General features: G+C 25.9%; 1 protein-coding gene across 1 annotated transcript in view; it reads right to left on the bottom strand.

Moving 5' to 3' along the window:
- Positions 1 to 16,981, bottom strand: part of LOC136983345 (protein PF3D7_1417600-like) — a 72,703-nt gene that overhangs the window by 40,157 nt on the left and 15,565 nt on the right. Inside the window, exons 10-18 of the mRNA XM_067280041.1 lie at positions 16,058 to 16,393; positions 13,957 to 14,161; positions 10,987 to 11,108; positions 8,030 to 8,244; positions 7,666 to 7,818; positions 7,347 to 7,586; positions 3,799 to 5,333; positions 2,125 to 2,623; positions 1,021 to 2,042 (exon numbers count right to left, since the gene is read on the bottom strand). Of these exons, the coding sequence (XP_067136142.1) occupies positions 1,021 to 2,042; positions 2,125 to 2,623; positions 3,799 to 5,333; positions 7,347 to 7,586; positions 7,666 to 7,818; positions 8,030 to 8,244; positions 10,987 to 11,108; positions 13,957 to 14,161; positions 16,058 to 16,393 (4,327 nt within the window). The remainder of the gene's footprint in view (positions 1 to 1,020; positions 2,043 to 2,124; positions 2,624 to 3,798; positions 5,334 to 7,346; positions 7,587 to 7,665; positions 7,819 to 8,029; positions 8,245 to 10,986; positions 11,109 to 13,956; positions 14,162 to 16,057; positions 16,394 to 16,981) is intronic.

Raw genomic sequence — 16,981 nt, 5'->3', positions numbered from 1 at the left:
ATAGACTGTAGATCTATAATGACAGCATGAAGTATACACAGTTCACAGAAATTATTTCAAAAATGCAAAGAATCCTTCACTTGTGCGTATAGGATGACCTAGGATTTTGAAGCAGTGCGAGTATGCGAGTAAATGCAGTATATTTATTTTAATGTAATCTTAATTGGAAATGGTATGTTTCTCCTTCCTCAATATAACAAGTCCTAGTTCACAAGAACATCCAAAGTGGACACAAGCATAATGTAAGTAATTAAGGACAAGAAGCACATATTATCAAAAAATACACTGTCTAAAAGTACAATGTCCAATCTATATGTCTGCAAAGTTTCACTAATTTACCTTGATGTATGATGTAAGAAAAATTAACAAATAAATCCACACAGATCATTTTAATATTAAACTTATCATTTGCAACCTGTTATCATAAATTGATCCCCTACTGTTTATTTTCTCAGTATCTTACCATCAAGATAAATTAATGAAACTTTACAGACCTATAGATCAGACATTGTAATCTCAAACAGTATATTTTGCAACTTATAACAGGCTCTGCTAGGGAGAGCAAATATTTGAACAATTGATTTTTGGTTGTTTCACAAAGGAAATGTGCATGTAAAAATCTGTAAAAAAAAAAATAATGGATTTAGCCTTTACATAGTTGTATCACCCAGTTTTGATTTGATCAAAATCAGCAATTGCTTTTCTGAGATATCCAGGAAAAACCACAGAAAGTTTTTGAATTTTTCATGTTCAAGTTCAAACCTGAAATTTGATGTGGGGTAGTTGGGGCCAGGGTTGACCCACCAAAAGTTTTGGCCCAATTGCAGATTTAGGCAGGAACACCATAGGCCATAGTAATACCCTTTGTATATTAATATAAAAATGTCAATGCTCAATAGAAACTAAAAATAATTTTGATGATGATGATAATCTAAAATACAGATTTAAAAATATCTAAAATTGAATTATTACAAAATAATTTGCTATTTAATATATATATATATATATAATAGTTCTTACCTTCTTTCAGACTTTTCTGCAAACTCGTTCTTCTTCAAAAGATAATCTTGAACATAATTCATGGGTAAATTTTCATTTTGTTTATTTTTTAAATTCTTCTGTGTAATAAACTTATGATTTTGTTCTTCTTCTAAGTATAGTAAAGGTCCATAATTATTTTCAGAATATTGTAAAAGAGGAATATTTTTATTTTTTACTGATTTTGATTTTAATAAATCAGGTAGCATTGATCTAATATCTGAATTTTTATTTTCTGTTGTAGCATTTAAATTCCAATGACTTATTAATTCATACTGTGACTTAAGAGGCAGCTTAAATAATTCTTCTTTTGGTTGCTTGTTTGGAATATTCAAAAGCTGATAACAAAAATGATTATTTTCTTTAAATTTCTGGTTTATTGTTAAGAACTGATGGTTTTTATTTTGAAAACAAGCTTTGTCTGCACTTTTATCATAAGTCAAAACATGTGGAAATGAAATTATTTTATTTACATATTCTTCAAGTTTGAATGAAAATGCAGGATCCTTCTCTGTAGGAGTATTATCAAAGCAAGAGTCAATAGAAATTTCAATTCCTGATAATTCATCTAGAGTGTCAGGAGTAACATCTTTACCAGAATCCATTTCTTCCTCAACAGCATGCAGTGATCGATGAGAATGTCTAACATTATGAAACAATTTATCATTCTTGCAACCATCTAATGACTTTATATCAATAAGATTATGTCCCACAATATCTTTTTGTGTGCTGTCATGGTTTGAATTTAATTTTAAATTACTTGAAACTCTTATCTCAGATGATTCTTTATTTATTGTTATATGTTCATCTGTCTTCCTCTGTAATGAAATTTGTTCAGCAACATTATGATTAATATTTTTTGTTTGATTTTTACAGCTTAAATTTGACACATTAGCACCTATAATTTCTGTCTGAGTATTTGCATTTGAAAAATAAGTTCTTGATTGCTGTGACTGTACACTGATACATCCAATAGCTCCAGCAATAAAGCTTAAACCCATTTGCTGAAAATTGAACAGTAGGTAATTCTAATTTCTTAAATACAAATTAAAAAAACAAACTTAAAAATTTCAAGACAATACTTACTTCAGCCATATTTTTTAATTCTTGACAGAAAGTTCCTTGAACAGTTGAAGTTAACATCTCACGAACAGCATGTCTGTTTTCCCTATTACTAAATTCATTTCCTTCATTTACTGAAGTTTGAATGCCAATATTTGTATAAGTTCTTGGTAACTTGTTATCTCTATCTGCAAATAAATCTTCATATCTGGTAAAATTAACTTTTTTCAAGCATTTCCCATTCTGATTGGCTTTACTTGTAAGCTTTGATGTTGTAGGATAAACAACAGGTTGATTGGAATATAAGGATGATTTATTTCCTTCAATTGATGAACTAGTTCCACTTCCAGAAGGTAATTTCGTAACTGATGTTAATGAACTAGTGTTTTCAGAATTGATTGCAGTTTCAAAGTCTTGAGTTTTGACTTTTGGAAAAGATAAAAATTTACTAACTCTTGAAGATGAATAATGTATGTCATTCTCATTCTGATCTTGAAAAGAATAAATATCATTCTGCATCAACCTAAAAAAATGAGTTTAAAAGTACTTTAAATATATATATATATATATATATACATACAGGTACTCCTCACTTTGCGACCAAGTTCCATTCTGACGACTATGTCATTAAGCGAATTGGTCGATAAGCAAGCAAGGAGCTTTCGCTGGGAATATAGGATCGTTGTAAAATTATACAAATTATGCAACAAAATTCAAATTTTTTTCATAAAAAGACTATTATAGTACACTATTAGCCTATCGTAGTACTATAAGACAATTATAGTACGCTTAGTGCATGTGTCACTATTTGCCACTGATCGACACTCAAGCTGAGAAAGGGGATTCCCCGAATTGCAGGTCGAAACTCGATTGGTCGTAAGTGCAAGTGGTTGTTAAGCAGATAGGTCGTAAAGTGAGGAGTACCTGTATTATACATAATTATTTTTTTAAAAATTCAGTACATGAAGATATAATTTTATTAATATTTTGGCTTTTTATTCATATATCTTATATGTATGATATAAAAAAGAAAACTGATTAATAAAGAAATTATTCATATCATCCATGTAGTATAAATCTATTTACTTATTACATTGATGCTTAAATATATGAAGAATTATAAATGAGAGTTTTAAAACATATGTAAGAAATTATTAAATAAGCCATACAGAAATGGTGATTTAATTTTTTAGTTAAAAAGTAATTAAAATCAAATTAGTTACTTATTCATTAATTTTAATTGAGTACTAATAGATTAACCAAGTTACATGTTATTCTAACAAACCTGATTGAAATATTTCATCTAAGTAAAAGATTAATAATTATAATAAAAGATATACTTCCATATATTTAATAATTAAATAATCAATGAATTATTAATAATTTAGCAATTTGTATAACAGAATAAATTGGAAAAAAGCAGCTTTTTACAAAACTGTTCCTACTGACTGAATATAATGCTTGTTAATTTATCTAAACATTGAATTCATATAATGAATTATGTAAATTTTACATTTTAGTTTTAATTATAATTATTCTGATACAGCCATTTCAACGACTACATTTTAAAATCATTAGCATGAAGACAATTTGTAATTCTAAATAAATTACAGAAATTTTAAATAAAATTTTATAGCTCATTATGTTTCATTACAGTACTTTTTGTTAAAAACAAATTTTATTAATACAAAAACATACCTTTGCATAGAAACAGTTTCATTATTTGGTAATTTGCCCCTTACATCCTCTGAAGAAATACTATTCATATTCTTTGGTAATGCTTCATTAAGTTTCAAATGAACATTATTAGCAATTTCTGATCTTTTAACTCTCCAATTATTCAATTGTTCTTTTAATGACACAATACTTTGTTTCAAACTAGTACAAAGATTAACTTCTTTGGTGGGTTCCACACAAGTACAGAAATCAGATTTAAAATTATCATTTGTCTTCTCGGACAGATGTGAATTACTATCATAAACAATTTTAGAATCAGTTATTTCACTATTATGTATTAATGTTTCTTCAATGTGTTTTTCATTTTTATTGTTATTTTTTTCATCAGCATGTTTTACAAATTTAAAATTTGTTTTCAAATGATACAGAGCATATAAAATTTGAATTGGATGAATTTCAACTTTTAATTTGGGTCCTTCATTTAAGATATCATTTTCTAAAGGGCATATAGGATAATTTTTTGCCCAATAACATAACCAATAAATTTTATCTTCCATTTCTTTAAATTTAGAATCTACAAATTGAAGAAATAAATTAATTTGCTGTTGATGAAACTCTTTTGGCTTGGTAGAAGATAGTTCTAAATTGGACCCTTCTCTTATTATTTCTTTATTTGAAAAATCTTTCTGCAAATTTTTAACATTTTTTATTTGAGGAGTTGATGAGGATTTTGGTTTGAAAATCTTTCTTGTTTTTTTATTGCTATTTTTATGCTCTGCTTCCCAACAATAATTTTTCCATAAGTTGCTTATAATAGGAAATATAAATTGACATCTTTTCTTAAACAAGCTTTTATTTTTTTGATATATTTGCTCTCTTATATTTTCAGCATAAAGTGGAATTAAGGGTATATTTAATCTATCTGCATTATCTTGACTCAAATACTTAAAAGCATTTATATCTAAAAACATTTCTAAAAATTCCACATATGAATCATCCAATTCAAAAGAAAATAAACTAACTATGTAAGCATCATCTAAGGTTGAAGATACATATGAAGTTTTATATGTATTGGTACCTATCAAAGTTTGAAATCTATCTATTTTCTCTCTTTGTCTTTGACATTTAAGCAAAAATATATCATAAAGTGATTTTGGTTTCATAGAATCATTCTTACTGTCATTTTCAGCATTTGAGATATTATTTTGCAATGCTTTTTGAAAAATAATTTTATTGTCTTCATCAATTTTTTCACTTTCATTCAGTTCACTTGCTTCTTCCTGAGAAAATAAATTCACTTCAACACTATTTACATTTATAATTTTCCATTCTTCAAGCAATTCAAGTAACAATTTTTTAATATTTGTGCTAAGTGTATCATGATTAAAAAAAACAGTTGCCAGGTATTCAGTTATCTCTTCGGATGGTTGTAATTCTAAAACAACATTTATTATTATATGTTCAAGAACATCATTTTGAAAAAATGATTGAAATGGATAAAGATTAACAGCCCATTTGAGTAAGTCTTTATAAACAGCATCATGAGTGTAATTTGCCTAAAATATAAAAATATAGATAGAAAATTGAATTTAATGAAGTTTAATTAAATCTTAAGATTTAATATTGTAATTTAGAAAAAATATTTATTTTATTGCCTTCTATTTCATATCATATAAATTTAATTCATTTGTTTCAGATCATTAATAAATTACTCCCAACTTATAAAAACTGATTCCTAAGTTAAAAAAAAAATTAATTAAATTCATATGATTTATTTCTCCCTTATGATTCATTGCTTTTATTTGCAATTATTTTTACAACGTTAAAGCTTTTAAACATGATTTCAAAATTCTTCCTGCCTATATATATACAGTAGTCTCAATAGTTCATGTTATTCAAGAATGAGACAACCCTGAACTATTGAAGACTCAAAGTATATGGAATATATACACAATGGAAAAGATTAAATAATGTTGTGTTTATTTTATAATAATAAACATGACATTAAATATCTTATCTGTATTACCATATTTTACGGACTATAAGACGCACTTTTTTCTTCGAAAAATTGCCTCCAAAATTCAGGTGCGTCTTATAGGTATTTTTTTTAAAAAATTGCTTAAAAATTAAGGTGCATCTTATAGTCCATAGCGTCTTATAGTCCGTAAAATACGGTAAATGCTTATTTCAGGTAGCCAACCATTTAAATTTATCATGAAAGAACATTTTCATCCTTTATTAGGACAGCTTCCTGATGAATATCAGTCACCATTCAAACTAAATTTGAACTTTCAACCATTTTTGAGGATCAAATGATATTTAAAAACTACACATCTTCATTCTAAATTTGTAAAAACAGACTTCACACATGTACAGTATTAACCTTGCTTCTCCAACTAAATGTATTGGCTTTTCATTCTTTTTTTATATCATGCTGCCAAAAAAAATTAATACTTTTATCAGCAGAGAAGTGGGGTTAATACTGCACATGTGTGGAGTTTGCTTTTACAAATTTAGAATGAAAATGTGTAGTTTTTAAATATTGTTCAATCCTCAAAAATAGTTGAAAGTTCAAAGTGACTGATATTCATCAGGAAGCTGAAGCTGTTCTAATAAAAAATGAAAAAATTCAAACAATTAGCTACCTGAAATAAGCATTTAATACAGATAATATGGAGCCAGAAAACCATGAAGTAATATTAGATGACATTAATTAATTAACACAACAATAATTATTATTGTATAGATAATAATAATATATTGTGCTTAAAATACATGATGTCTTGAACAATACGGGGCAAGTGGCAACCATATCATTTCACAACACAATAAATTGAAAGTCAATGTTAGATCTTACAGTGTGCTTACAATTTCAGCCTATAGTATCTCATAAAACACTTGATTTGAACTACCCAAATATGTAATTTTTAACATGCTCTGGTTGAGTACATGTGCTTTGACTTAAGGATGGTAGTACCTTGAATTATCATGACTCTATGTATATATATTGGCAGACAGAGAACTTTTACTATTTTACTTCTTACCTATATTAAACATATAGAATGTATTGTTTTCTTATTAAATATACACATTAAAATATATTAAAATCATAGTGATAATTACAAAAATGTTATAAATTAACATAAATTATAATTAAATTAAACAAATTAAATTATTATTATTACACTTTCTTGATTATTCTTTCATATTGATCTTTTAAGTTAACAAATATATAATTTGAGTGTCCTATTTACTTTCTACAATTTACTCTTAAGTTATGAATTTAAGTATAGAGTTAATTTGTCAGAACATGACCTCATTTAAAGAAGCTATTAAATATAGAAATTTAGCTTAACATAGTTATTCCTAATCTCTAAGAACTAATTAAGTTATAATGTAAAAATTACTTATTCATACATAGTTCCTTAAAATCCTATTTTCTATAGGATTTTAAGGAAGATATTAAGTAAACAATATATATTTATGTTTCGAAGTATTATATCAATACATTGATTTAATACTTCGAAACATAAATATATAAAATAAAATTAAAATATCTTTTTAATTACCCAATTTCTTTTCCTGCTTGACTGTGAAAAAATGAAACTATCTTGAATTTTACGATAAGACTGTGAAAAATTATCTCTTACATGCATCATCCAAAGTAGAGCACAAATTAATTGAAAATAATAAAAACAAATATGAGCAAAATTATCATTCTTGAAATTATCAAATGAATATTGAACTTTTTCTTCCACTTTTAATCTTTCAATAATTGAATATAATTGGTGAATTGGATAATCAGGAATCTATTAAGAAAAATTACAGAAATTATTCACTTTAAAGTATATTTATAAGTCATAAAATTAAACAATTTTAAAATCTCACCAAATTTTGAATATTTTGTAGGAATGTAACATAATCACAAATAATTGGAACAATTAAATTTGAAGCTCTTAGAAGAAAAATAATATTTTGAATAATGTCAGAAATTTTATGTCTCAAATAAATTTCTGAATCAACTTTTTCTGTTTTATCAATCTGAAATAACTAAATCAATAAAGAAAAATAATTTAAATATATAAATAATAATAATAATAATAATAATTTTATATTTTTATAACTTATTTTACATATATAATTAATTTATTTTTATTAATTTGAATAAGTTAAATTATTAGATTCAGAATGATTCTGGTATTGTATTTTTAATTGAATATTTAGGTTTGAATATATTTGTGTTTACACTTACACGAATTTCTTGAGGACAATAAAGTGGAGGAGCTGGTAAATATATATCATCATCAACCAATAATCGTAAATTTGAGAAAATCAATTTTAATTCATCTGTCAGCTCCTCTAAAATATTTGTAATAATATTTATATCACAGACAGCAGCTGGAAGTAATATTGAATAGATAGCAAATATTCTTTGATTTTGTTGTGATGTTTCAATTGATGATGTATCTGAAATATATAAATTTTAATAATTTACTGATTAAAGCAATTATAACTATTACATTCTACAATAATATTAATTTAATTTCAATTTAATTATATTTAAATTAAATACAGTAGAATTTGCTTTTACTAATTCACAGATATTTTTATCAGTTATACCATATAATGTTCAGTCAGTCATATAATGATATTGGAATTAGCAAGTTCAAAAAACATATAAGTTTAAACACATTATAAAAAATTTCAATTATTATAATCAGAATTTGGTTGCATTATCATCATTATAAAGTAAATAGGCATTTTTAATCTGTCTTTTCGTGTGATTGATAACATGCAATTATCATCAGTTACTGATATCTGTTTTAACCAGTCCTTTAAATGTTAAGGCTGATTATAATCTCTTTGGTTATGCACATGATTTCCAGCAGACAGCATTAAAAATGTAATTCTTTTTTTATGGGAAAATCCTTTTCCAAAATTCTTGAAAATGGAAGTAGATAGAATCAAACAGTTTTTTGGATTAGAATCCTTTTAATTCTTCTATTAACATACTATTAATTCTTCTATTAACAATTTCTATATAACATTACATAAATTTTGAAAATCAAATTGTTAATTTTCTATAAATTTCCTACAAGTTTAAAAATTTATAAAAACTGTTGGTTCTATCTACTTCAATTTTCAAGAATTTTAGGATAAGATTTTCCCCATAGAAAAAGCATTATAACTTCTGGTGGAGATTATAATTTTTTTGGTTAAGCATGCAATCAGCTTTAAATATTAATCTATTTAAACAAGAGTGCAAAAACTACTGCTATTATTAACTCCTATATATGCTTAACAATTTTCATTAACTGGACTTCAAATTAAATTTTTTACCAAATCCAACATCTGTTGATATCAACCACCAGTGGCTATTATCAAGTTGAAGTCAAAGTCAACAGAATTGGATATTTTAAAGCAGAGATGGAGTCAGAATTGGTAAAATTTTTATGACTCTGGTGACTCCAACCTTGAATTTTACTATTGGTAAAATGTAAAGTATGAAAAATATTTTAAAATTAATTTCTAAAGATATTTCTTAAAAAACAGACACTTCAACAAATTTAGATATCAAAAAGATTTTTTTTCCAAAATTCATATTTTAAAATTCTATGATATACATCAGTCTAGTGAACTATCAGTAGGAATTAACTTTTCCATAGTAGCTGGAACAGGAGAAACTATTTTACAGGTCAATTTATAACATCATTTGTTAAATCATTATTTTTTGCATTTTACTGTATTTAATTTTGCCTTTAAAATGTTTAAATTTAAATCAATTTTTGGTAATTAACTAATAAAAATGAAATTATTTATGTACTCAAAAGTTTAGGTAATATAAATTCTCATTATATCAATTTTTTGATTCTCACCATAAATTTTAGTACAAATTTTAGTAGTAGAAAAATTTTAGATAAAAATATTCAGATATGTCTTTCTTATAAAAGGAATACTAGTTGACATTTAAAAAAGGAAAAGTGGGTGTCGGAGTTGCACATTTCAAATTTGCCAGTCGGAGTCAGACTATTTGTTTACTGACTCCACCATACTGAGTGTTACCTCTAATTTCTTCAACCCTCCATATTAAATATCCATCTATGAGAGATGCACATAGATGTTATCTTAAATTAATTTAAAATAACATCTATGTGCATCTCTCATAGATGCCCAATAAAAACTGAGCATACAAATGAGTTGTGTTCCTGTCTATTAAAACTGGCAAAAATTCTATATAAAAAAGATTTCATAAGCCAAATTTTTCAAACTGAAATAGAAAGATCATAATCATGTGTAGAAAAATAACAATCTCATCACTAATAATTAACATTATTTGGTACACTAAAATTAATACTCATTGTTATATTCAAAATATGAAAATTAGATTGCTTAATTAAGAGTTTTTACTGAACATACATCTTACAGGTCACCAAAGACCTGTAAGATGTATGAGGTGGTTGATGCAACCAAAAGAGGCCAAGACAGAATATGACATGGAATTAATGAATACTATAGTAGAGTCGTTAATCCGAACCCCGGTAATCCGAATCACCGGTTATCCGAATGATTTTCAGTCGGACTGTGTCATGCTGAATCGAACGTTTTTGATACTAGATTTACTTCTAAAGTATAATTTTCATGTTTTTATATTCTTCAATATATTTATTTTGTTTGTACAAAATAAAGAAATAATTTTTAACGATAAAATAGCCTCGATTATTATTATAAAAATTTTCGTTAGGCTTAAAATCAATGAAAATTCAACACGAAGCGACACACAATGGAGAAAAATTTGAACATTGGACAGGTTAATATATTTTTTCGTACATAATTGGTTATCCGAACAAATCACTAATCCGAACGACTCCAGTCCCCAATTGATTTGGATTAACGACTCTCTACTGTAATTCCATGTACAGCCTGGTTCTGGCTCAAAGAAAGAGAATTTGAATCAGAAAGTGTATCTGATTGCAAAACAAAGCCAAATCAAGAAAAAGCAATACAGCCACAAAAAGTGGAACTAATAATGCTGAAGGAAGAGAAAAAGAAAGAAATATCTGTATTCAAAGTGACTTCAATAAAGTCTTGTATACATCATAATTGGTCATTTTGTATAAATATTTATATTTATATTTTTCCATAGCATTTAGTAGAAAAAGTTACTATGAGAAGATTATTTTGAAACAATATCAAAGAAAATTAACTTACCTTTAAAATTTTCTATTTCGTCACATCTATTTTTATTTTTGATATGCAAAATTTTTTTCAATTTTGTGATCAAAATAACATCAGGTAAAAAATCATACTGGAGTGGATGTTTCGACTTGTAACTAAATAATAGAAAATTATAATATTTATTTAGTAACATTTAAATAGAGTTTAGAATACATAAAAATATAAAACAATGTTTTCACATAACACTCAAAATCTTTAAAATATAATAAATGAATTTTAAATATTTTTTAAAACCTGTATTTATGATATTCTATAATAGAACTGCTATTAAAAACTATTTAAAAATCTATACCTGTATGTTTTTTCTTAAAACTTAAAAAAAACCTTTTAAATGATGACTACCCGGGTATGTTTTGAAAGATTTGTGAACTACACAAGAAATAACAAAATTCTCAATTCAATTTTTTCCAGTCTATGTTATACAACAAAATTAAAATATGGATATTGTAGCAATTCCTTGTTCATTAACCACACTGGCACCATTATAAAAACAATTCACATCCATTACACCATTATATTACAATTCACATTCACTTATGTGTATGTTAAATATTGCTGGTTGAGCCTGTTGAAGGTAATAATTTACATTTTGATAGATTTTATTTTATTTTCTTACATTTAACTTTTATTTTTATTTTAAATTTGAGTTCTACTATGGTACGTTGCCTATTTCATTTTGGAACATTAAACTACAAGAAATTTTTCTATTTGAATGTTATGTTCTATTCTATTGGTAAGGTATATTTTATATTTGAATCTTATTTGATCGTGTGTATTAGCAACTGCCATTCTTTGTTTGATTGTAGTAATGTAAGCTAATGATCTGAAAAGAGATTGAAAATAGTTGATATCTTTAATTGTTTAATGTTAATATAGAAAATAGTATAGTGAATACAACAAAACTGCTTAGCCAAGTACTTTTTATTAATAGAAACGTTTTCAATCGTCACAAATATATTAAATTGGTAAAAGTTTACATAGATAGTCCCATTGGTGACCGGTGCAGCTACTTACTACACTGGCATTTAAAAAAATAATCTTTCACTCACCATTGACGTATTTCTAATTCCTTTTCTCCAATTTATTCAGTAAAAACATGGTTTGGTTGATTCTATCGTAACTTCATCCTTTTCAATTGTAGAAACTTTTACCACATTTTTAACACATATCTCTTATGATTTTCAGATTTATTTGGCACTTACTTTCAGGACTGAAGTTACAATATCTGGTTCTTTCCAAACTAAAAGACTTCTCACTCCTGGATAAAATTTACTTGTACTGTATGTTGAACAAACTGGTCAAACCTTTCTCCTAGTTTTTCATTTTGCTCACAACAATCTTGTCAATTTCAACAACCTTTCCAAGTCCATCCAATTTTCGCTCCAGTAAAATTAGATGATGAAACAATCATAATGTGTCATATGAAATTTGCCCAGTCAACAGCTGTTCAACTACTCATGCCCACAGCCAAACAGGTGACACTCAACATGCATTCTATGCAAATTAGATGCCAAATATGCAAAAAAGTAGTTCCCCAAGAAATTTTCCCAAATTTACATTTAAAAATTACTTCAAATGACAAACTGTTCATCTTGCATTTATGACATCTAAAAGAAACAGAATCCAGATCCTTTCGATAATTTAATTTACGACAACCATCACATTTCAAACAAACTGCATCTGCAGGTTGTATACCAAACTTTATGGCAAATGTACCAACTGATGTATTTCTCTTGTCACAATTAAATTCAGAATAGTCTGATGCTATAAAATAAAAAAATAATCCCTCAAAGCATACTTTTGCCAAGAAAATTGTTGATGTTTTCCAAGCTCCACCATTATAACAATAAACAACAAAATATGAATTGTAAACTTTGGAAAAAAAATGATTCACAACAATACATAACATTTTGAACCTAAAAATTTAAATTACTCTTAACACAGTTATAAAATGTTAGGAAATTATTCTAGTACTGAAATGACATTAGAAAACTTGTAAACTAAAGACAGCGACACCTAAATTAACTTTTAAAATACACATATTGTCGAGATTCCGGAAATGCCATCATTGGGACTACCTAAGTAAACTTCTACCATTAAATCTCATACTATATGTACAGTACAGGTACTCCTCACTTTAAGACCGAGTTCCATTCCGACGACTACGCCATTAAGCGAATTTGTCAATAAGCAAGGAGCTTGCACCGGGAATATAGGATCATTGTAAAATTATAAAAATTATGCAACGAACTTCAAATTTATTCATAAAAAAACTATTATAGTACATTATTAGCCTATTATAGTAGTATAAGACTATTATAGTACGCTTAGTGTGCATGTCACCATTCGCCACTGACTGACACTCAAGCTGAGAAAGGGGATTCCCTGAATTGCAGGTCAAAACTCGATTGGTCGTAAGTGCGAATGGTCGTTAAGCACATAGGTCGTAAAGTGAGGAGTACCTGTATATTCAGAAAATTAAACTATTATTACAGACAAAACAGTGATGGAAATAATTTTAGCTTTAATTTTAATTTGAATTAAGTATTTTCAGTTTACTAAATTTTATTTCTGAATTTTTGGCTTTTATGGAGTTAATTAATTTGAGAAGTTCATCATAATATAAAACAGATCTTTCAAAATTAATATCTATTAAAAGAATAGATATTATTTTTCTACCTCTGTTTTAAATGTTAATATTAACTCAATACTTTATATTCTATCATATTAAAGAGCTTTATTGTAAAAAAGCTTCCTGAATATGAAATGCATTCTGCATATTCTGCAAGCATTTATGTAACTAAGTTTTGAAACTTTGTAAATGTTCAAAATTATTAGTTCACATTCATTATAGAAATTATATAGTTATTTCTTATTACTTTAAAATTAATATAAGTAATCAAAAATGCATGTACATATATATAATTAATAATTACTACATACCTTTCAGGAAGATACCTGTATAAATGAGCAAAACAATAAGCAATTCTCCAATCTCCTAATTGTAAGAGAAACCAAATTGTTTCATTCCATAATCCAACAATTAATAATAATTCTAATATAGCACTTGGTGTTAAAATGTTAAAAAGTTTCTGGTTTGAAATTTGATTTGTGATATCAACTTGATTAATAATATGATAATTACCATCTGAAAAATTCATAAAATATGTAATGAATATATATTATGATATAAATACTTAATAGGTATTTATTTTTCAAATATTGTTTATATTTAAGTAAAGTTTCTCTTTTTTATCTGAGAATACTTAACAATAAAATAAAAATTTTTTCATAAATAAAACAAAGTATAATTTTATTCAACAATCAGAATTATAAGTGAAGATTGAAATGTTGTGTATATGTCTGAATATCTATTGATATATCTTGTATAAGCTATATTGGCCTTGCTCACTCACTCATTAATTGATATGAAATATTTAAGTAGAAATAGATTTCTTATACTTGTAGGAAATTTAAATTGTAGAGAGGTCTGAAACCATGTTTAATTTTAAAAAATTTAAATTTTAAAGTACTTAAAGAAAATTGTCAAATTAATAAAAAAAGTTATTATTCTTTACAGATTCTTAACACAGACAGCATTTACAAGAGTTGATATAAAGAATCTATCTTATCTATCTTTTATATATATATATATATATATATATATATAAAAGTTTCTTATATCCATAGAAAATAGATTCTTGTTGATATATTAAGGCTTCTTGATATATATATATATATATATATATAAATTACAAATCTTATGTTAGAATTCCAATGTACTATCCATTTAATAAATTATTATCACAAAAAATATTAAAGCTAGTATTATAGAAGTTTTATCTAATATGTTTTATTTACTATTTCATTATTTTTGCTAACCATATTTTTATTAAATTTCCTATGGTAGCTGTATTATATGTTGATCTAGTAATAGTCTCTTTAATCCGAAAAATATATTGACAGTAGACTGTCTCACAGCTTAACAGGTTCAAACTCCTTTATTGCTTTTTTACAAATGCATTTCGGATCAGTATTAATTTTTCTGACCCCTCTTCAATGCTATAAAACAAAATTTATATATGTAACAAAACTAACGCAAGCAGAAAAATTAAGAAACACTTTTTAAAAAACCATTTTTCCAATACCTGCTAAGGTGTGAGACAGTCTACCGTCAATATATTTTTCGGATTAAAGAGACTATTACCAGATTAATCATATTTTGTTTATTATACATTTATTTTATTTTTTCAAGTTAAACTTGTAATAGGAATTTTAGTTTAAATGTAAATTTGAATATCTGAATATTCTATTTCTGTAATGATTTATTATTGAATTTTATAAACCTGAAGATGGTCTATACCAATTTGTCCAACCTTTTTTCCTAATGGGCCAAATTAGAAATTTACATGCATTTGGCAGGCCACAAAGGTACTTTATATAAATATATGCTTTTAAAAAGTTCGAGCTGTGAATGTCAAATATGTATAATTACATAAAATACTGTATTATTGATAGTAAACATATTATACTCATACAAAATAAAAATAAATTCAATGTGATTTTGACATTTCCTTCCTTTCATAATATTGTCAATATCTGCATTTATGGTACTAGTCATAATTCTAGGAATGTTAGTTAAATGGGAATCACTCAACCTATTTCTTTCAGCAGTTTTGATGTTTTTCATGCACGAAAAGAATTGTTCACAACAGTATGTTTTGCATGTGGGGTAGTACAGTTTTCTAGCATCAATTACATCATTATGACATTAAAGTGTATCTAGTGAAATGAGAATAAATTTTACAACATTCTTTACCAAACTAAATGAAAATGCACCTAAAAATTTTAGGGTACAATGGGCCGCATAAAAATATTAAGTGGGCTACAATGTGGCCCATGGGTTGGACATCCCTGGTCTATACATTTGTTTGGTAAACAATTTTACTCAGAAAGCATTACATGGTGAAGTAATATTGCTAATATTACAATATTTATTTGTCATATTATTTTTTTAATTCACTTAATATATATATTTATTTACCTTTCTCTTCAACTTCTAAAAGTGAAGGAATGCTTTTTATAGTACACAGGTAAGGAAGATAGATTTGTTTCTCTGAGAAGTAAGCAGCCATGATTCGAGCAAATGACTTTATCACCTTTCGAACAGCAACATTTTTTATACCATTAAATCCATTTGTAATATCATGTTGATCTATAGCATCTTCTGGCATATCAGGCTGATTAATTAGCCTTTTGTATGAAAGCAATTTACAAATGAATTCTATAGACTTCCCTAGTCTTCCATGTAATATCATGCAATAAATAACTCTATGACCATTGAGAGATAACCTTTTCTTGCTGAGATTGTCTTTTAATTCTGTAATTATTAAATTAATTTTTTAAAATTAAATCAAAGAATAGAAATTAAAAATATTTATCATCTTTCATTTCTCATAATAAATCAATAATATTTTAAACATTATTAAATGTCATTTAATAAATTAATAAAAATTTAAACTTAAAGGAATAAAATATATCTAAAATATTTGAATTAATAATTAAAACAATTTTTATTTTAGATATATTAATTTATTCAATATTCTTTTGGAAATATTTAAATTAACCCTAAGTATTCATTTTAAATTTTGGCACAGCAGAGTTTATAGATTTTTGTGCTATTGTAATTGAATTAATCAACCAACATTCTGAAATTTTTTCCAACAAATTTTTCAACATTTCAAAATCCGTAACTATATATCTTTCTAATTATTTCAAAGCTTTCTATCATAACATAATGAAATAATTAACATCTTATTTCAATATAGGCAAATATTTAGAAAAATCTATATTTTTATCATTCATTCTCATTATCAAATGCAAGTTTAGAAAATCCAGCAGTAATTTATGCCATACTGCTTTAATAATTTGGTTTTATATTATAATGACATTTCTAAAATATAACATT

The sequence above is a fragment of the Centruroides vittatus genome, unplaced genomic scaffold (genome assembly GCF_030686945.1).
Source record: "Centruroides vittatus isolate TY-2023 unplaced genomic scaffold, ASM3068694v2 contig_880, whole genome shotgun sequence".
In the NCBI taxonomy this organism is placed as follows: domain Eukaryota; kingdom Metazoa; phylum Arthropoda; class Arachnida; order Scorpiones; family Buthidae; genus Centruroides; species Centruroides vittatus.
This window is presented reverse-complemented; position numbering and strand designations above follow the sequence as displayed.